The sequence below is a fragment of the Portunus trituberculatus genome, chromosome 34, assembly GCF_017591435.1.
Source record: "Portunus trituberculatus isolate SZX2019 chromosome 34, ASM1759143v1, whole genome shotgun sequence".
Taxonomy (NCBI): domain Eukaryota; kingdom Metazoa; phylum Arthropoda; class Malacostraca; order Decapoda; family Portunidae; genus Portunus; species Portunus trituberculatus.
This window is the reverse complement of record NC_059288.1, coordinates 7,012,738-7,034,316: the sequence shown is the minus strand read 5'-3', so window position 1 is coordinate 7,034,316 and position 21,579 is coordinate 7,012,738. Positions and strand designations below refer to the sequence as shown.

At 42.2% G+C, this 21,579-nt stretch overlaps 3 protein-coding genes across 5 annotated transcripts in view; 1 reads left to right on the top strand and 2 right to left on the bottom strand.

Annotated features, from left to right (window-relative positions):
• LOC123512572 (NAD kinase-like) overlaps positions 1–3,007 on the bottom strand; it is an 89,312-nt gene extending 86,305 nt beyond the window's left edge. The window contains 2 exon segments of the mRNA XM_045268998.1: positions 1,977–2,289; positions 2,957–3,007. Of these exon segments, the coding sequence (XP_045124933.1) occupies positions 1,977–2,077 (101 nt within the window). The 5' untranslated portion in view covers positions 2,078–2,289; positions 2,957–3,007.
• Positions 3,008–9,884: 6,877 nt separating this feature from the next.
• LOC123512765 (dnaJ-like protein 60) lies at positions 9,885–12,933 on the bottom strand. Of its 3 annotated transcripts, none has more exons than XM_045269340.1 (6): positions 12,685–12,933; positions 11,886–12,024; positions 11,467–11,563; positions 11,106–11,290; positions 10,535–10,708; positions 9,885–10,172 (listed from the first exon to the last, which is right to left on the bottom strand). In XM_045269340.1, exons 2-6 carry the CDS (start codon positions 11,987–11,989, stop codon positions 10,016–10,018), a joined length of 717 nt encoding a protein of 238 aa, XP_045125275.1. In that variant the 5' UTR covers positions 11,990–12,024; positions 12,685–12,933; the 3' UTR covers positions 9,885–10,015. The 3 variants fall into 3 exon arrangements, with proteins under 3 accessions (XP_045125275.1, XP_045125274.1, XP_045125276.1); XM_045269339.1 differs by having other exon boundaries at positions 11,886–12,029; positions 12,685–12,901; XM_045269341.1 differs by having other exon boundaries at positions 11,467–11,560; positions 11,886–12,029; positions 12,685–12,896.
• Positions 12,934–16,064: 3,131 nt separating this feature from the next.
• LOC123512629 (bifunctional methylenetetrahydrofolate dehydrogenase/cyclohydrolase, mitochondrial-like) lies at positions 16,065–21,344 on the top strand. Its single transcript, XM_045269070.1, has 8 exons — positions 16,065–16,564; positions 17,243–17,427; positions 17,812–17,921; positions 18,341–18,435; positions 18,877–18,947; positions 20,242–20,343; positions 20,454–20,687; positions 20,918–21,344. The coding sequence occupies exons 1-8, from the start codon at positions 16,434–16,436 to the stop codon at positions 21,031–21,033; spliced, it is 1,044 nt and encodes a 347-aa protein (XP_045125005.1). The 5' UTR covers positions 16,065–16,433; the 3' UTR covers positions 21,034–21,344.
• Positions 21,345–21,579: the final 235 nt, after the last annotated feature.

Below are 21,579 nucleotides of genomic sequence, written 5' to 3'. Positions count from 1 at the left end.
GTGACTGGGTGTGAGAAGGAGAGGGAGAGGGAGAGGGAGAGAGAGAGAGAGAGAGAGAGAGAGAGAGAGAGAGAGAGAGAGGAAGGACAGACTGGGCAGCGAGAGATGAGTGTGGTGGTGATGATGCAATAAGAGGCCTGGTGGTGATGATGATGGTGATGATGATGATGATGATGGTGGTGATGGCAGTGATGATGAAGGACGCATCTCTATTTCCTATTACAACAACAACAACAACAACAACAACATCGTAATCCTCATAAATAAACAAATCACCATCTCTTCTTGCTAGTCACCATCATTATCATCACCATCATCATCATTTTCAGCCTCTCCCCCAACCACCACTATCACCACTACCACACCACCACCACCACCACCACCAGCCTTGCATATTTCCCGTTCATATTCTTAACGTTTCCTCTCGTCAGATTCTTTCCCTTTCGTTTTCCTTTTTTTTTCTTTTCATTTTTCTTTGCTTTTCTTTCATTTTTTCATTTTTTTTTCTTCTTCTTTATTTTCTTAGTTTGTCATTCTTTTCATTTCTTTTCTTTTCTTTCTCTCTCTTCTTTCTTTATCTTCTTATTCTTTTAGTTTCATTTTCTTCCATGTAGTGTTAGATTATTTTATACAGTGTTTTGTTTGTTTATGTAGTGTTAGATTGCCTTTTTTTTTTTGTTAGTTTGTCATTCTATTCATTTTTCTTTTCTTTTTTTTTTTTTTGCTTTTTCTTCTCCTATTCTTTTATTCTAATTTTCTTCTATGTAGTGTTAGATTATTTTTTTTATATATTTTGTTTGTTTATGTAGTGTTAAATTGTCTTTTTTTCCTAATTTTGTCATTCTATTAATTTCTTTTCTTTTCTTTCTCTCTTTTTTTCTTGATCTCCTATTCTTTTATTTCTGTTTTCTTCTATATAGTATTTGCTTATTTTTCCCTTTTTTTTTTATTTCGTTTGTTTAGCATTTATTTCATTTCTTTTCCTCTGTCTTCATTTCATTTCATTTCTTTCTTATTTTTTTCTTTTCCTTTATTTCGTTATCTCATTCCTTTATCTTCTTTTTTTTACATTATTCTTTATTTCGTTATCTTACTATTATTTTTTTTTTTTGCATTTTCCCCTTTGTTTCGTTATTATCATTCTTTAATATATTTTCTTTCCTTTTTCCCCTTCTTTGCTTATCTAATCATTCTTTTATTTTTCTTCTTCTTCTTCTGGACACTTAAGTCGCTGATTTATTGCCAGATAAAGATAAGAACTTCAGAAACATTTTTTTCGTCCTTTAATTTGTACATCATCATCTTTGTCAATTCATTTTTTTTGCCCATTTTTTCTTCTTTCTTTCCTTTTTTTTTTTAGTTTAGCCTCGTCACATCATCATTACTATTACTCTTTCCCTTCCTTCATCTTTATCTATTAGTGCAGAAACAATTGATGATAACCACAAAAAACGTGACATTACAAGAACAGGAACAGATAACTAAGAAATAAGTAATAGAAACGACAATAGCAAGAACAAGAAGAAGGAACAAGAACAAGGAACAAGGAACACATAATAGATAATAGAACGCAACAAGAACAAGAATTAGAAGAACAAATTAGAATACATAAAGTTATAGAATCTGATATCAGTGTAATAATCAAAGAAGAACAACAATAAGAACAAGAACAAGAACAAGACTCAACATATCAAGAACAAGAGGAACAAATTATTACAAAACAGTTATAGAATCAAACACCAACTGAACAATAACAAAGAACAAGAAAAATAACAATAACACCACAAAAGTTATAAAATTCAACATGTACTTCACAATAAAAAGAACAAGAAGAACAAATAAAAAAAAAAAGACAATTTAACATCAACGTAAATAATCACAATCACAAGAACAAAAAAACAAGAACAAAAACACAACAGAATAAGATAAAAACTCATCAGCATAACAAAAGCAAGAACAAGAACAATAACACTTACCTAAATCCTTGCAACTTGTTCTTCAGTTTTGCCGCCATGGGAGTGCGCGGCCCGCCCATCTTGGCAAGGGCCTGAGCCAACTGCATCTCATCCTCGTTCATGGTGGTTGTCCTTGCCGTTCCTGTCTTCCCGTCCTCCTTGTCCTCTCACTGATCCTTCCCTCCCGCTCCTCACGCTCCTGAACCGCTGACTGACACAATGCTTTATCTCTTTCTCTATCTTTCTCTCTCTTTTTTAATTTTTCTCTCTGATCACACGTGGGTTTGTTTACATGTCGCTGTGTCCAGTTTTATTATCTTCGTTTTCTATCTCCCTGAAATGCACGAGTGTCAGATTAGGTTTAAAGTTATTATTGATATTGTGTTTGTGAGTGTTTGTTATTGATTGCAAGGCTGATAAGAAAGGTGTAATATAATTGTTTAGCCACGTAGCCCTTGTCGGTGTTGTCTCTCCCGCCGCCAAGTTTCAAATCGGACAGATGACAAGCAAGAATTAAAATGACGTCCCGCAGCGCTCAGCCTTCACCGCTTAGCATTTAACGACCTTCACATTCAGCTCATCCTGATTAATGCCTCGATTATATCACTTAAACCAGATCCAGTCATGGGGTCAGTACAAGCTTACGGATAAAAGTCAACCCAAGCAAGCCACCCATGACAGAGAGGGCTTGGCTACAGAGAGACAAGAGAGAGAGATGGAATGCGTGGCAGCTTCCCGATTTACAGACATTTTTGGACGAGAAACATGACTGCAACGAAAAGCTCAACGAGGCGTGTCTAGATTTGCATATGCACGACCTACATTCAGGCAACTGGCACCCTTACCCCCGCCAACCTGCCCACCTACCCACCTACCCACCTACCCTCCGCTACCCACACTCGCTCAACACGCACGCCGGGGTGGAGAGGCAGCACGCACTCACTCCAGCACTCATCCACGCATCCACACACTCACACATGCACACACAGGGACCCACGCACACATGTAGAGCCGCGCGTGCGTACTAGCGTGGCTTGCCCGAAACTGACGATGTGAGAAGACTGACTTAACTCTCTCTCTCACCTGTTACTATACTCCCGCCCCTCGCCCCGCCCCGCCCCGCCCCGCCCCGCCCACCGCCTCCCCCGCGCCGCCCCTTCACGCTACAACGAGCCCCTATTACTACCCACACCCCACTGCGCTCATAAAACCACGCCCACATAACTAGACGCCCATCACGCCCACCCTATGTAACCTTCCCCCCCTTCCTCCATGACCCGAGATAATAAAAGTAGTAGAGTTTTCACAATAACTGCAGAGAGAGAGAGAGAGAGAGAGAGAGAGAGAGAGAGAGAGAGCCTGAGTTGAGTGGTAATAGTGATCAAGGTAACAAAATCGAATAAGCGCGGAAAAAAAAAAGAGAAAAAAGATTGTAGCTATCACGAGAGGCAATAACTGAAGGTCACTGGTAACGCAATGTTGTTAAAAGAAAATGGGGAAAAAAATGTAAAAAGAAAAATAAAAGCTTTCATTAACGTTATAGAAAGAAAAAAGAGAGAGATTGGAAGTTGAAAAAAGGAAAAAGAAGAAAAATAAAAATAAAAGCGTTCATTGACGTTATAGAAAGAAAAAGAGAATGCAATTTGAAAAGAGGAAAAAAGAAGAAAAAATAGACGAAGGGTTGTAACGTTAAGATGTAGCAAGATAAGAGAACAAAGGAAAATGTTGATACGTGTAGTGATGAAAGATAAATTATCCTGCACTGCAACACGGTAAAAAGACAAGAGAGAGAGAGAGAGAGAGAGAGAGAGAGAGAGAGAGAGAGAGAGAGAGAGAGAGAGAGAGAACAAGCGTAAAAGGAGTATACATGTAGCAAGACAGAAAAGAAAATGTAAAAATAAAAAAAGCTTTGATACATAATATTGAAAAGAATTCCTTATAAATGTTGTAATAGTGAAAAGAAGAAAGAAAAGAAGAACTAAGGTCTATTTTAAGATATGAAGGAAATAGCTATGAGAAAAATAAAAGAAAATAAGAAGAATGACATAGAAACATAATATAGATAAAAATAGAAGAATGAATGTGAAAAAAAGCTAAATAAACTCAAAATAAAGCCAAACAGTAGGTATAGATCTCCAGTTAAGATATACCCGCACATCACTTCAACGTATAATATAAAGCAGCTTTTAAACCTTCCCATAAAGTTTGAAATTCTCGTAACACAACACTCTTTATATACCAACATTTACTTTACTTTACTTTTTTGTTCTCATTCTTATCCTCTCACATCCTAATTCGTATAAAAAGAACTTGTCAGCAGAAAAGAAAACTACAAAACCCAAATCTTTTATAGCCTAGCAATTTTGTTTTTTTTTTTTCTCTCCCTCCGCGCGGCTCCTTATCCGTTTATCGCTGCATAATATTTACATCACAATGTCAGGGCTCAGAGTGTCAATGGAAGGAAGCAGTTTGACATGAATTAAAGATATATATTCGCTTAATTTATTCAAGTCACCAGGATAATTGTACCTAATGTTATGTTTGGTAGAGGAAGAGGAGAAAGAAAAGGGATAACGAGAGATTGATATTGGGATGGGATAGAGAGAGAGAGAGAGAGAGAGAGAGAGAGAGAGAGAGAGAATCGTTTAAATATTGATTGCTTAAGAGATTCCTTTCGCAAACCGTTTCCTCGTAATGACTGGGTGTGGATATGAGATCGAATACCACATGACGAGAGAGAGAGAGAGAGAGAGAGAGAGAGAGAGAGAGAGAGAGAGAGAGAGAATGTGTGTTCATCTATCTTATCACCTTATTCTAAACTGTAAACGCCAAAACAATAACAACAAAAGCAATAACAGTAACACCACCACCACCACCACCACCACCACCTCCACCACCACCACCACCTTCCCTTTCAACTGGAGGCCTCAATATTATGCAAGAAAAATGTAACTTAATTTGCTGATGGAGGAAAAACATATGATTGAGAAAGGGCGTGCCTATATGGAGGAGGAGGAGGAGGAGGAGGTGTTTCAAGAGGTCAGAATGAGGTTAGGTCAGACCAAATTGTGGTCAATGAGAGAGAGAGAGAGAGAGAGAGAGAGAGAGCAACTGACTGACTGACAGACGCACAGAAAATAGAGGCCAGCAGAAATCTAAACGAAAAAAAAAAAAAAATACACAAACAGGTTTATCCAGTGAAGCAGCTACGAACCTAAACAATATACATGAGATGAACGCAGAGATAAACACAAAGACGAGGCGATGTAGGTAATACAATGAAAGTGTCAATCTTAGTACAATACTCTTTATTGGATATATACACTAGTAGGCAACCACGTAAATCCTAACCTTCGATTTTTTTTTTTTCAGAACACCGTGATGGGAAAATTCCGCTAGAGTAAAAGACTTCGAGAAAAGAGAGAGAGAGAGAGAGAGAGAGAGAGAGAGAGAGAGAGACTCTGCTAGACTTTTATGGTGGGAAAGTGGAGGAGAGGAGGGAAGAAAAGTAGGTAAAAAGAAGCAGAGAGAGAGAGAGAGAGAGAGAGAGAGAGAGAGAGAGAAGGAAAGATAGGAAGTCAATTCAAAGAGAGGAAAGAGAAAATTTAGATCTAGTATTGAGAGAGGAAAGAGGAGGAAAAGGAAGAAAGAACACAAACACACTCTCTCTCTCTCTCTCTCTCTCTCTCTCTCTCTCTCAATATACATACCAATGAAACAACAGACACCAAGGAACAGACAGACAGGCCGGAAGACAGACAGACAGACAGACAGATGGGCAGACAGACAAGATGCAACATTGCTAGGACAAAAACAAACAAAAAAATAAATAAATAAAATAAAATAAAGACTGGATTCTCAAGAGGTTTACAAAATAATTGGTAAACGAGAAAGAGGAAAATATTTGTGTGAAGTAAAAAGTGAAAGGAAAAAAAAACTTACAAAAATATAGATAACATGAAATTAAATATAGATGAAATAATAAAGGCAGGGAACAATGTAAATTCTCTCTCTCTCTCTCTCTCTCTCTCTCTCTCTCTCTCTCTCTACATAATATATTCTCGCTTCCTTATGAACAAACAATAAAAAGAATGAGTGTTTGTATTTACAGTAACATTAATTGAGTACATACTATTAGGAGGAGGAGGAGGAGGAGGAGGAGGAGGAGGAGGAGGAGGAGGAGGAGGAGGAGGAGGAGGAGGAGGAGGAGGAGAGAAGAAGAAGAAGAAGAAGAAGAAGAAGAAGAAGAAGAAGAAGAAGAAGAAGAAGAAGAAGAAGAAGAAGAAGAAGAAGAAGAAGAAGAAGAAGAAGAAGAAGAAGAAGAAGAAGAAGAAGAAGAAGAAGAAGAAGAAGAAGAAGAAGAAGAAGAAGAAGAAGAAGAAGAAGAAGAAAAAAGGAAAAAAAAAGGAAGAACTAAAAATAAAGAAACAAAAGAAAAAAAAAAAATAAAAATAAAAGAAAAGGGGAAAGATTAGGACAAAAGGACACACTTCAACAAACCACAAGCAAGACAGAGACAAGCTTGGTTACCTACTTGTTGTTTTTTGTTTGTTAGGTAGATACATGAGTAAGGAGAGGTGCTCGCTGGCTGGCTGGCTGGTGGACTGGCTAGTGTGTAAAAGGGCAGCCTGTCATTCACTTGTCATGTCTCTTGGTGCCTCTGTCATGTCTCCTGGTGTCTCTCATTGTAGTGCATATGGCAAGAAGTTTGTTAGGTAGATGTGAGTTAGAAGAAGTGATGGCTGGCTGGCTGGCTGGCTGGCTGGTGTGGGTGTGTGAGAGGGCCGGTCATTCACTTGTCATGTCTCCTGGTGCCTCTGTCATCCTAATACAGTGAAGACAAGGAGGTGGTAAATGTTTAGGTAGTCACTAATCACTGAGGTTTGCCAAGTCACATCTTCAGAACTGTCATGCTGTCTTGGCCACTCTCACACTCTCACACCAGCCTTTCAGTCCAGCCTGGCCCTAATCCCTCTCACTGCTGTGGTGTTTGCATCTCACTAAATCATATCCACATCCCTTTCTTGAGTTTCACGCTTGCTTGGTTCCTTATGGTGCTAAACTCGATCACAAAACTCAGATCGCGCTAAACTGAAGAGAGGGATGTATTAGTGCAAAACTGGTGTATAGTTTCATAATACATCACAGAGTTCACATGTTCCAGTACAGTTTTCCTTGGTTCCATTTTGTACTGCCTGAAGGAACAATCGTGATGGTGTAGGAAGCAGTCGGGAGGGTTACAATCACATGAAGGACTGGTAACTGTCTCCAATCCGTATAAACCCCTTAAAAACATTGTCCTATTTACACTCCTGTCAGATCCTGAACACATGAGGAAGATCTAACTGTTCCCTATCAACAGTGTGCAGTATAACAGCCTTCAAAACATTGCCACTTATAGGCCTGTATTTTTAAACACTTTGCTCTCTCACTGTCACTGCTTTCCAAAGGCTCTAATTAAAGATACTCAGGTTTTTCAGAGCATTTTTATGGTTCTGGTGATAGATGGACAAGATTTCTAATTGATTATAGGGAGAAACTATCCTAAACCCAGCTAGTTGTCTCTGTGGCCTTGGAAATTTGTCATGGTGAGAAAATAGAACATTTTTAAGGGTGTTTTTATGATTCTGGTGATAGATTGACAAGCTCCTTAGTTGATTATAAGGAGAAACTGCCTTCAAACACCTGACTAATTGTCTCTGAGGTCTTGGAAAATTGTCATGGTGAGAGAGCAAGGCATTTCTGAAAACAGGCATACAGTACAGTCCTGCCAGATTTTTTAAACCTGAGGAAGGACTGGTTGCTAAGTATATCCTACGCAGAGCAAGACATCCTCATCTCACTCACCTCACTGTCGACACAAGCATCACATCATCACACCACATCACAGGCAGCAACACTATCAACACTTGCAAGATAGTTTAGAGTGCTTACAAACACAATATATATTTCAACTCAAAATAAATACTTTCGGTTTACACGCCGATAAAAAATAAATATGAGCTAAGATTTGCATTCATTCTCCTAACTTTTTAAATTCATAGTGAGAGAATATATCACTCAATTTGTAGTAATGGTTCTTGATACAGTCATCAGGCAGAGGACCAACACCAGGCAGCCTCACAGGGACACACACCACCCTGGACACACACCACAACACCACCTACACCCAAAACACACACCATAAACCTTTCTCACCACCACATCACTTCTCACACCCAAGACACACACCACAACACCACTTCAAACACTACAAACACATATCACAACACCACTAATACTCAGAACACACACCACACCACTTCTTACACCAAAGACACTCACTCACACACACACACACACACACACACACACACACACACACACACACACACACACCAGGTGTGTGCCTGGTCTCAGACCTATCCCAAGATCGGAAATAATGAGCTCTGAGCTCGCTCCGTAGGGTAACGTCTGGCTGTCTCGTCAGAGACTGCAGCAGATCAAACAGTGAATTACACACAGTTATGGTGGTGGTGAAGTGTGTTAGGTGATGTGATAAATATTCTTTGCTTTGACTGTATGTTCGTCTGTCTATAAACACACACACGCACTCTCTCTCTCTCTCTCTCTCTCTCTCTCTCTCTCTCTCTCTCTCTCTCTCTCACACACACACACACACACACACACACACACATATATATATATATACAGTTTTAGTAGTAAATATTTTGTGCCTTTGACTATACTAAAATCTGTTCATTTTTCTATAAACACACACATACATACTGACACTCTCACACACACACACACACACACACAGTTATGATACACTAAATATACTGCATTTTGACTGTATTAAAATCTGCTCATCTGTCTATAAACACACATACACACTCACACAAACACACACCCACACACACACACACACACACAACAGTCACCAGGAAGCTTTGAGTGAGTGGAGAGGCAGGCACCAGCTGTCATTACCAAGGTGGCCACTAGAGGGACCCACACAGCAGCAACAGACACCTCACAACACAGCAGGGAAACACAGTCAGTCAAAAGAAGTACTGTGGACACAATACAAATGACTCAAACTTGCTGGCTGGTTTTGTTGAGGTGTGTTGAAACTTTACTGGACTCTCTCCTACTGACCTTATCTGAACTTAGCAGTGTATAGCATGTAAACAGTTAGTTCTCTTTGAGTTAAAACTTCACAGCACCTGCCTTTGAAATGAGCAGTGTAGTATGTAAACAGTCCTCTCTGCGTTAAAACTTCACTGAACTTCCTCTGAGCTGACCAGAGTAATATGTAAACAGTCCTCTCTGCTTTAAAACTTCACTGTGCCTGCTTCTGAGCTGACCAGTGTATAGTACGTAAACAGTTCTCTTTGTGTTAAAACTTGACTGAACTTCCTTTGAGCTGACTAGTGTAGTATGTAAACAGTCCTCTCTGCTTTAAAACTTCACTGGCCTGCCATCTCCTGACCCTCTGTGAACTGACGTGTGTGTGGTATATCAAGACATTTGTCCGTCCTTTGACTAATTCTATCAGCTCTGTAAGGGGACTGGCAAATGAGTGGGCCTTTTTTCTTTATATTTTTTTTGTTGTCCTACGCCAGTCCTCCTCTCTTTCATAAAAAACAAAAAGGAAAACAGTCCTCTTTGTGTTATAACGACTTGATCACCTACACTCTGGCCCAGACCGTCACAGAAACACAGAAACACACCTCACAATCCCAGAACACTTGATGGGGTGATGGGGTGATGATAATGGCTGCCTCACACCTCACCCCCCCCCACCATGCAGTTCAGTTGTGGAATAGAGATTATCTTATTTATTTATTTTTTTTTTTCACCAGCATTCTCTGATCTGTGTTTCTTGGTGTCAGTGTCTTTGTCGCTGCTCACTTTTCACTATGTTACTTTCTGCTTCTCTTTTTCTCTGTTCACTTTTCACCATTATGTTTCTTTGTTTCCCTTGTTCTCTGTTCACTTTTCATTGTTATGTTACTGTTTCCCTTTGTCTCTTTCTGCCTTGGCCTCTCATCTGCAGTTCTTGGCTCAGCAGTGTTGCCTCACTTCTTATGCTCAGATTCCTCAAGTCTCTGTCTGAGCAGCGCCATCTGTACCTCGTTCCCGTTGGCCAGCGCTCTCTGCCGCACTGCCGAGTGGTGTTGGCTGGCCAGTCTGTCCCGGATGTTGAGTTGCTCGATGGTGTAGTCAGAGGATGTCCTATAGGGGAGGCAGGAAAGTGATAAGGATTCTAATTTTCCTTTTTGTTTTCTTTTAGATAAGGACACTGGCCAGCACCAACAAAAGAAGCAATAAACATATAAATGCATAAAAATATACCCATAAGGGAGCCAGTCCCAAAAAGGTCAAAAATTATTATCCCTAAATAATAGAAGTGTGTTGAAATGTTCCTCCTGAGAGAGTTCATGGCACAGGAAGGAGACACAAAGACAGGCAGGCAGGTCATCAGTGTCCACAGTGTCCTCAGCAGTGCCTCTCCTCATGTCCTGCACGGGAGTGAGGGAGTGAGGCAGTGAGGCAGTGTGACATGTAGTGAGTGCAGTGGCAGTAGTGGCACTTACTTGGCGATGTACATGTAGAAGGAGGCACCCACCACCATGAAGATCACCGTGCCGGCAGCAATGTAAGAGTTTGGCAGTTTCTTGACGCCCTTCACGCCGTAGTAAGGGCGGTCCTTGTTGCGGTAGAACTCTGTCTTGTCCCGGTGCTCCCACAGCGAGTCGTCCTGAAACACTCTGTTCACACAAAACAAATACAAAAGTTAACTGATGACAGTGCCAACTCTTGGTTATATAAGATTGTTGGCAGTGTGTGCCACTCATGACAGACTCACACCTGCTGCCACTGTCTCCACATCACATTCTGTCTCACCAGTGCTCTAAATATGCATATGTGATCACTTCCTCCACACACCTGTGCTCCTTTATCTCTCTTCACATGTCTACCTGGCAACATGTTTCATCCCACTCCCAATCACTTACAAACTCCTGAACACACTAATCACACTTTGTCTTTCAATGAACACAAAGCTTGCTAAGCCAACCAACAAGTACAATGAGGCAATGCATGGCATCACAGAAGGTGCGTGGTGCCTCCCTGTGATGGGCAGCCCTGCCATGAACCCATACTCACACATTCCCCATGGGTGCGTTGGTCTTGATGTCACCATAGGTGTGCATCTCTGGGATGACGCGCCGCGCCTGCAACTCTGAGTCGTAGGCTCTGCGTAGGCCTGGCTTGCTGAGCACAGAGTATGCTTCATTTATTGCCACAAACTGCTTGTGGCACTCAGATGCTGAGTTTGTGTCTGGATGACACTGCAGGGAAGCAAATCAAGAATTTCCATGACAGAAAAGCAATGCAGTAAACACACACACACACACACACACACACACACACACACACACACACACACACACACACACACACAAACTAATCTTGCAAACAATGATACAAAAGTGAGGTTAACATTGATTCCTGAGGAGCCACACACCTCTTTGGAGAGACGAATGAACTGTTCCCTGATGTCAGCAGGCGAGCAGGTCTTCTCCAGCCCCAGCACTTCATAGTGGTTCTGGTGAAGGATCCTGCTGGGAAAGGTCAGTACATCAGTGTGTGGGAGAACCAACACATTATAAATAGACTGAAAACACCACCTTAACATCTAAGACAGGTGGTGCTGACCATCAACCTGTCAACCTGTCAATCTGTCAACCACCTGTAGGTGTTCCTGACATAACAAGACAAGCAACACACCACTGACACCATCCTTAGGCGTTCATGATACAAGGAAAATACCTACAGGCAACACCATCCCTAGGTACTGATGACATAAGAATGTTACTTGTGTGTGTTGGTGGCACACAGCGCACCACACAGCAAAAACACTTCTCAGCGTGTGCCGTGGCTCACCTCTGTGTAGAGAAAGCACAGGGGTTTGTGTAGCGCAGCCAGGCACAGGTGCCCATCAGCAGCCGCCTGCCCACCATCACGTGCTTCCCCGTGTCACTCTGCATCCTGGCACTGCTCACCTCAACACCACGCCACACCGCTGCACTGAGGCAAGTCATACACAAAAACACTAAGTTAATATATATATATATATATATATATATATATATATATATATATATATATATATATATATATATATATATAACATCATTAAATTGGCACTAGTGTTGATATGTGGTCCCTGGCTGCCTTGGCCACCTCCAGCAGGTATGAGCCACAGACCACACAGCAACATTAAAGCCATTACACCTTCTAATAACAGGAACTAGCAGCATTAGGTTACTATATTGAGAAGTGAATTTTCTACTTTAATTGAAGGAGCATTTTGTGCAGTGATGAGAGTTCCTAACAGTGAAATATACAGACACTATGAAAGACACCTTAACAGTTACCAGTTAGCCCTCTAATTTCCAGACATTGGCTATTCATTTCTTGGCATAGGATGAGGCCTTTTACTTTTCTTTCCTTTTCTGTCCGAGTGACCAGCAGAGTGAAGGGAGCAGCTGGGACCCTAATGAAGTCAATGAATCAATATAACCTCCCCCACAGATGAAACCAGTAGTGCTAATTAAACCCCGTGCTATCAATGAACAGAATAACACCAAGCCAAGGTCAACCGGCAGCCTTTCTTACCTAACCCCAGTCACCAAGCCCTTTCCCTTCCCTGCACCACTCAACCCCTGGCCCTCCGTCTTACCCTGTCCCGGGCACTGAGGATTGGCGTGTATGCTGGCTCAGGCCCTTAACACTCCATGAGATGGGCTCCCTTCACTTCACCCTAGAAACACGACTTAATTTACCCCTGCCGCTTTTTGGAGTGGTAACAGGGGTACAGATGCGAAACCGTCTCCGAATCCCTGCCAAGTCATTTTATCCTTTATTTCTTAACTCATTGTCAAATATACACTACAAAAAAACTAATAAAAAGCAATAAACTATAAGATTATAAGCTTTAAAGTGAGTATTTTGGGGTTGTATTTGTTATTTCTTGGGTTTAAGTTAAAAAGGATAAAAACTGCATTCCGAGTCGTAGGCCACATGTGAGCATTCAAAGGTTTATTATTGTTTATGTAATACTTGGTTTGGTACAGGTTCACATAATGGTTACATAATACAGGAACAGGCCAACTTTAGAAACAGTCTCCATTAATAGCCAAGACTCAATTCGCGTCTCTATTTCTGAAAAGTAGGTTATATATTTGTCTGTATGTCCGAATCTGAAAGGAGTTAAGATTTAAGGCACTATGAAGAGAGTAGAGACAGAGTAGAAACATGTCTGAAGGGAGTAGAGACTAGAAACAGAATAGAGACAGCCTGAAGTGAGTAGAGACAGTCTGAAGGAAAATAAAGACAGTTTGAAGGAAGTAGAGACAGTCTGAAGGAAATAAAGACAGTTTGAAGGAGTGGAGACAGTCTGAAGGAAATAAAGAGAGTCTGAAGTGAGTAGAGACAGTCTGAAGGAAATAAAGACAGTCTGAAGGAAAATAAAGACAAGCTGAAGGGAGTAGAGATAGTCTGAAGGAAATAAAGACAGTTTGAAAGGAGTAGAGACAGTCTGAAGGAAATAAAGACAGTTTGAAGGGAGTAGAGACAGTCTGAAGGGAGTAGAGACAGTCTGAGGGAAATAAAGACAGTCTGAAGGAAATAGAGGCAGGCTGAAGGGAAGGGATTAGAGACAATTGCCATGTGATACACCGTAATTGTGTAGTTACTTTAAATATCAACGCAGGTTAAACAAAAAAGACTGCTGGCCAGCACCGTACGTAAGGCAAGTCATGCCACGAAGGGAATTGATACACACACACACACACACACACACACACACACACACACACACACACATAATAATAACAATAACACTGTTGCTACTGCTGCCTCTGCTGCTGCTACTGCTAGACTACTACTACTACTACTACTACTACTACACTCCTTCTCACACTTCCGTTCCTCATACTTCCCTCCCATCACTACATTTTATGCATTTCAGGTGGGCAACAGCAGGAATGTTCGGGAAACACTGAGAATTGAAGGAAATGTTGACGAGTTGACACGGTGAGGGACGGGGGTTGATGGGGCAGGGTCTTGGTCCAGGTCATGGTGTGCGCTGGGCAGTCAGAACGGGGATTTCCATAACTATTGCCTTATTTAACACAGTAATGGCTATTTATCTATTTTGGTGGTTAATTCTGGCTTTGCTTCACTCTCTGTGTCTGGAAACATAGGGGCGTGCAGCCAAACATTGGTGGACTGACCTGGGGGGAAGGTGCATGGCTGAGGTGCCCGTGGCTCAATATTTACGTACGTAATTCATTTTGAAAATCGCGAGAAGAAAAAAGCCGCCCAGACTGAAATGCACTGCACTTTTAAACGCAACAAACAGTTTAACTAATAACCAAAATATAATATCGTAACCGCGTCTATTGTTTACTAAGCCAGGTCCAACGAAAACTCTGTATTCAAACTAACGGTGTCACAAACACATCATAATGTAGAGAAGGAAAGTACAGCCACATTACATCATGTTACATTTTCCGAATATGATTTTTTTTCGCTTTCCATCCAAGTAAAGAAAACACAGAGTACTCGTCGTTTAAAGATTTTTGTTTTCTATTCTGGTACCGTTAAAAACTTTAAATTTTTAAATACAATTAGTTTGACAAAATCTTATGGAATGTTATTACTTTGGTCATGTTTTTCATATTTTTCGAGTCTTATATCAAGCACCAAAACAATCCTAGGCGTGCAAATAAAAAAAAAGTTAAAATGATGGAATGCCGAAAGTGTTATTTCAACGAGAAACAAAAAACAGAGCTAGACACGATCCTATTACTCATTATGCCTTGAATTACATTCTTATCAGTAAATAAAATACAAAAACAATGCAAACTCCAACAACAAACGAGAAAAATATATGACGTAGAGCCGAGGTAGTTTTTTTGCACCTTTTCTCACCATATATATCTTCCCTCTCCTCCCTCCCGTAATCTTCCCCATCCCTCCACCTCCACCTCCTCCACCTATTCCAACACAGCGAGCCCTTAAAACACTAGCAAAGACCTGCAAAACACTCGAAAAACGTCGTAAATCACTTAGCTGCAGGGTGAAGGGGTGGAGCTGGCGGTCGTCATGCAAGGATGTCTTGGTGGTTGTGGTGGTCGTAGTGGTGGTGTTGGTGGTGGAGGGGGTGGTGGTGGTGGTGGTGGTATGTGTGTGTGTGTGTGTGTGTGTGTGTGTGTGTGTGTGGTTATAAATATAGCCATCCATCCAGATACAGTAAGATACAGCCAGGAAGTGAAGTCCATAACCAGTGTACAGCTAGTTTCATCTTGTTTAATAACCTTACCTTACTACAATATAGGCGTCTGTTTGGATTATTGTTTGCTTTTCTGTGTGGTAATGTGACCTTAATTGTTACTGCAGCAAAGATAAATTAATTGTTTTTATTTATTTATTTTTTTTTATTGCTTTACATGTTTTGTAATATCATAGCAGGTGTTAGTGAAGATGTCGGGAAATGATAGTTATAGCATGACAACGCTAACAGTCACATAATGATTACATAATATAAGGACAAGACAACTTTAAAATTTTGTATATTCATTAATAGTTGAGACAGTCAGAAGGGAGGAGGTAGAAACAAATAATCTCCATGGAACAGAACGAGTTAATTTTAAGAGAAACAGATCAACTTAAAATGGAACAACAGGTTTAGAAAAAGAAAAAAAAAAAAGTTTAAAGGAAGTATGGGAAGATTAAAGGAAACAGTAGAAGTTTAAATGGAGAAAGGCAAATTTAAAAGGATTAGAGTAAGTTTGAAAGGATATAGCCATTAGCCAGTTTAAAAGGAGTACTTAGAACGGTTTAGACTTGATGTGCCTGACGAGTCAAAGAAAACGTAGACTACATGCGAAAGAAAATGACATAGGCGACTTGCAAGACTGAAATACATGCACAGAGACTAACAATAGAGAATTAAACAGATCTACTAGGGAAGATTATATAGATTACTTGCTACAGAGAATTACATTGAGATGAAAAGCGAGACTGAATTACATAGATTTACTAAAGAGATCGAGTAATTACTGCAGATTACTCTCTCTCCTCCCATTTGCAGAGTATTCCGGCGGGAGAGAAGAGAAAGTGTGAGGCTGGAGGAGCACATGACAGGGCACAGGACAGCCGCACCAGTTCACCCAGTTCAGCAGTGGGCGTGGGGTGAGAGCCTATGTATGGAGTCCCACTTTTGTGTTTGATACTTCCTGTTCTCTATTTGTTTGTTTTCCACCGCCCGCCGCCCACCCGCCGCCCGTGATTGGCCTCGGACCGAAGCCCTAATTGTGTCAGCCAATGCCCGCCCGCCGCTCAGCCCACCAAGGAGCCTCACGTTGCGTCGGAAGGTTTATTTTAAGTTGCTTGAGTGCTTGAGACGCCGCGTGAGCCACTAGCATGATTCCTCCCGCTGTGGGTGCACGTGTAGCCATGCAGGGCGGCAGGGGCGTGATGGGCGTGCTGCACCTGGCCAGGGGAGCCGCGGCGTGCCCCTCACCACGCCGGCACCTGCACCTCACGCAGCACAGGTGAGTTTGACCCTTCCCTCCCTCCTTTGCCTCCCCAGGACAGCGACACCAGCTCGTCAGTGGAAGTAGGTCAGGTAGTCAGGGGAAGGGAGGGAGGCATGGGGTGGAGTGCTGTGAGTGCTGTCCTGTGTGGGCTATCACTGACATGTGCTGAGTCTGCTTCTATGTCATTGTAGAGCTTCTCAGTCAGCAGTGTCAAAAAAAAGGCTGTCTCAATATTATAAGGCAAAAATTATTTGATTTTGGTATCCCCGACCAACTTAACCAAAACAATCTTAATCTGAATTAACCTAACCCCAAAACTGACCCAGCCAAAGTTAAACCTAATCTAACTCTATTTTTAAACCTAATCTAACTATTTTGGGCACCTCAAGTCGATTTTCAAAAGCATCATCATGTATCAGTAGTAGCCACGTGTGCCAAAAAACTTAATGGACATGAAGTACAGTGAGTAAGTATGCTATACAACATGCTGCCGTGTCAGGCACTGCTGACACAGATCGATAGTAAACATTAACCAAAGCTATGACATTTCTAGAATTATTTGATCTAAGTCTAACCTAACTAAGCTAGCCCTTGTATGGAAGTGAAAGTGTTGTTTTAGTATCCCTGAAATTGAAAGTAGTGGAGCATGTCAGTTTGTAGTGCTTGACAGTGACTGGCGAGTGTTCCCGGCAGACACAGGGCGGTGCTCATTGACGGCAAGAAGGTGGCAGCGGAGATCCACAAGGAGCTGGCACAGGAGGCACAGAGTCTGGTGGGCAGCAGAGGCCGCACTCCCCACCTGGTGCTGGTGCGGGTGGGCAGTGACCCCGCCTCGGGCAGCTACGTCAGGAACAAGACTAAGGCGGCGGACAAGATTGGTAAGCTCTGCACACATGGTTGTCTCACCTGCTTGAGGTGTTATGCAGGTCACATTTGTCTTATTTAACCCTTCCACTGATGCAGAACTGTTATTATTGCAGCACCACTCAAGACACCTTTTAGTCACTTCCCTTCACCTCACACTGTTACTGAGGCTTGGGTGTTGTATGGAGTCTTAATAGCACACTAGTCACTTCTTTTCACTTCACTTTGCACTGCCATTGAGGCTTGGGTGTTGTATAGAGTCTTTATGGTACTCTAGTCACTTCACTTCACCTCACACTGTCAATGAGGTTTCAGTGTTGTATTCAGTCTTAATAGCACACTAGTCACTTCACTTCCCTTCACTTCACACTGTCACTGAGGCTTGGGTGTCATTGCAGGGATCCAGAGCACCATCCACCACCTGCCAGAGGACACCAGCCAGTCCTCCCTGCTGGCCCTGGTGCACCAACTCAACAATGATGATGACGTTGATGGCATTTTGGTGCAGGTGAGGCCATGGCTTGCTTGTTGCCTTGTGACATACACCACCATCACTCCAGGCTAGTTACCCGCCACCTGTACCCATCACACATCTACGAGTACATACCTTGCACTATTACTGGAACTGAAACATGCATTCTTTGGAGTTTCAGTGTTAGTAATGGAACACTTTGTAGCCATAGAGTGATGTGTGTGTGTCAGTTCACCAAGTCTGAAGTAACAGGGACAGGGATGTGATAGAAAAATGGACTCCAGGTTCTGATGACTCAAAACAAGCCTTTATGAGATGTCCTGCATTAGAAGGTGTGCTCAGATCAATGAACTTAAATGGCTATTGACCAGTTGAGTGTCCTGGTCTCAGCACACCTCTGAATACAAGATGTCTGCCGTGTGTTGACATTATCTGAATGGTTGTGTACGTTACAGCTGCCTCTGCCTGACCACATGGAGGAGAAAGTGGTCTGCAACTCAGTCACACCACAGAAGGATGTGGACGGCTTCCATGTGATCAACGTAGGGAGGTGAGTGCTGGGCCGCAGTGCCTCACGCCCCATGGCACCTTTTGGCATTCACTTTGATAGCAGCTGTGTAAATACTTGTACATACCACACAAGTGATACAAGCAATGCTGAATCACGTGTGGCTTTGTCAAGATAGTAGTCAGTGTGTGTGTGTGTGTGTGTGTGTGAGTTACTGTATGTGGGAAGCATTTCACAGCCTCTTAGCCGAATGATATAGTGATGTTGTGGTTGCCTTCACACACTGACTGATTGGGATACACATTACTGTTCCTTAACCAGCCACTCTTCACACTCCACCTAGTTCTTTGCTCCATTCAACATTATGTGGCTGTAGGCAAGTGTGTGAACAGAACAGAGAGAGTAGGTTGGGTGGAGGGTAGAAGCAGGTGGTGTTTATGTTGATCCTCTGTGTGTGATGAAACATTTGTGTTGCTGTTGCAGGTTTTGTGTAGATATGAACAGTATGGCTCCATGCACTCCCCTGGGGGTCATGGAGCTGATCAGGCGGTATGGTGAGTGGGCCGTGCATGGTGAGGTGTCTGGGTGTAGACTGAGGAAGAAGGGCTTCCTTGGTGTAGACCTCTGTTTGGCTTAGTGTTCTTTGAGTTCCCTTTACTGAGACCAGGTCTGTGTATCAGCTGACAGTTGTGTTGGATTGGTTCGAGCTGGTAATTGGTATGTGTGACTGGTGAGAGGAGCAGGTAGGTGTGTGTAGGTCCCAGCTGTTGTTACATACTGGCACCTGTATGTGTGTGTGTGTGTGTGTGTGTGTGTGTGTGTGTGTGTGTGTGTGTGTGCATGTGTACGTGTATGTGTTGATATGGAGTAGGAGTTAGGAGGGTTTGAATTTGTCCTTACTCTACTTACGGTATATAAACTTCCCAGAGTGTGGGTGTGTTCACAACCCTAACAGGCACTGACCTCCTAACAATTAATTTCTTGCATGGAAATCAGTATATGCACACACTTTGAAAAATTACAAGTTTCAGATTTAAAGTTTGCTGAGCATGGTTTTGTTGGTGTATTGAGGGTCACTACACATGCCTCACTGTAAGACAACACTGTATTGTTGGTGTAATAGCAGTCAGTCTTTCTACTGTGACACCACTCCCTGGAGACTCCCTCAAGGGACACCCATCATAGTGTTCTGAATTCATCCTTTTCTTAACTTTATCCTTTTTTTGCCATTTCAATTACTACTGAGCTACACACACACATAGATAGCACTAGGTATGCCTGCCTTGCTGGTTCCTTTACCACTCTTATTCTGGTTTTTTTGCTTGTGTTGACTGACACAGTGAGTAGTTAGTACTGGTTTGTCTTTTCACCTTGGAATGTAATGGTAAACATCTCACTACTGTACAGCATCAGTAATTCTCTGTATCACTTCACTAAACTAAAATATTTTCTGTAAGTTCACCTTGTTGAGTATTGAAGTAGTTTGATTGGTACAGTTTACTGGGTGTATGTAGTGTGTTGTGCATGTGTCTGCCTGTGGAAGAAAAGAAAGGTTCTGTTGTTACACCACACAGTTTGAGGAATCAATGTTGTTGGTAACAAATCCTCAGTAATTACATATTTTCCAATCCAGCAGTGTATGCACCAAATGTTTACAATTGTACCAAGTTTTTAATATTTATACCTGAAGATAATAATGAAACCTAACATTAACCTGTCACTAGCATTGAATTATTCATCCAGTTTGAAATTGTCATTGTTGTTTTAAGATTCACCATCTGTTTTAAAATGTTGAACTATTTTAATTACAAAAAAATCTTCAAAAATTCATTTGTATTTTTCTTCCAGGCATTGAAACGTTTGGCAAGAATGCCGTGGTGTGTGGCAGGAGCAAGAATGTGGGGATGCCCATCGCCATGCTGCTCCACGGGGACGGTGTGCGGCCCGACGGTGAGCGCCGGCACTTGGCTTGGTGACGGCCATGAGTGCTTGTGTTGGTAATGTGAAGAGATGCGAGATGCCCACCAGAGCAGCATTTACTGAACAGTGTTGGTCCTCAGGTGAGATGGGCGGCCTGGATGCCACCACCACCATCTGCCACCGCTACACTCCACCGGAGCAGCTACGGGCGTTTGTGGCCTCGGCAGACATCCTGGTGACGGCGGCGGGCCTGCCGGGCCTCATCACCGGGGACATGATCAAACCAGGCTGTGCCATCATTGATGTGGGCATCAACCGCATCATTGACCCAAACACCGGCAAACCCAAGCTGGTGGGAGACTGCCACTTCGACAGTGAGTTAACCACCCCTTGTGCTTACCGAGAAACTGTTGTACTTAGTCAAGGAAACCACTATTATTGGTGACTCTATCCTTACAATATGTGTGTGTGTGTGTGTGCGCACTTGCTGAACATCTTTCCTTCCTGTCACTCATAAAACATCCACCCACATCCTTCCACCTCCTTGCATCCCCCTCTTTCCTCCCCCTTGGCCTGTGAAGTAATGTGGTTCGCCTTGGTGCAGGCTGTGTGGAGAAGGCCAGCTACATCACCCCAGTGCCCGGCGGTGTGGGGCCCATGACGGTGGCTATGCTGATGCGCAACACCATCGTGGCAGCCAAGAGGAGCATCAAGTATTAGGTGAAGGTGTTGTGGTCGGTGTAAGTGGCTCAGTATTAAGGCAATGGTGTGGCTGCCTTGTGGGGAGTGAGGGTATGGAAAGGTGCCATGTATTCTGGTGACTTTTATTTGTACTGGACTATTTAGAGGATTGATGGACAGTTCAACTAAGCCTTCCAACCCAAGCCTTCCCAAGATAATTGTTTTGAAAGACTATATTTGTACTTTGACACGTTTCTAGCATCAGTAAAACAGCAGAAACAAAGCCAATCAGTATTCATGTCTAGCTCATAAGGTTTATGTTAACAATTGAAATAAAAAAGATGTGCCAATGTGACCTTTATACACTCCCTGATAGTGAAAATTAACACATGACACTGACTGGCCACTTCAACCATTGCCAATTCAAAATAATGGACACAAACTCTGGAAATGTGTGGCTCCGAAGAAAATATTTACTTCATATCCTTAAGAGAAACAAGCATATGTGAGTGACAGCAAATTGTTAAAGTAATAGCCAGATAAAAGATCACTCCACAAAGCACAAAATAACAATCCATGATGAGA

Excerpts from the sequence above, each read along its gene's own strand:
- LOC123512629 (XM_045269070.1), top strand. The coding sequence starts at position 16,434 with ATGATTCCTCCCGCTGTGGGTGCACGTGTAGCCATGCAGGGCGGCAGG. Across the intron at positions 17,922-18,340 it reads TTGATGGCATTTTGGTGCAG|CTGCCTCTGCCTGACCACAT; the intron begins GTGAGGCCATGG and ends TGTACGTTACAG. Across the intron at positions 18,436-18,876 it reads CATGTGATCAACGTAGGGAG|GTTTTGTGTAGATATGAACA; the intron begins GTGAGTGCTGGG and ends TTGCTGTTGCAG.
- LOC123512765 (XM_045269340.1), bottom strand. The coding sequence starts at position 11,989 with ATGCAGAGTGACACGGGGAAGCACGTGATGGTGGGCAGGCGGCTGCTG. Across the intron at positions 10,709-11,105 it reads AACGCACCCATGGGGAATGT|AGTGTTTCAGGACGACTCGC; the intron begins GTGAGTATGGGT and ends TTGTGTGAACAG. Across the intron at positions 10,173-10,534 it reads TTCTACATGTACATCGCCAA|GACATCCTCTGACTACACCA; the intron begins GTAAGTGCCACT and ends CCTCCCCTATAG.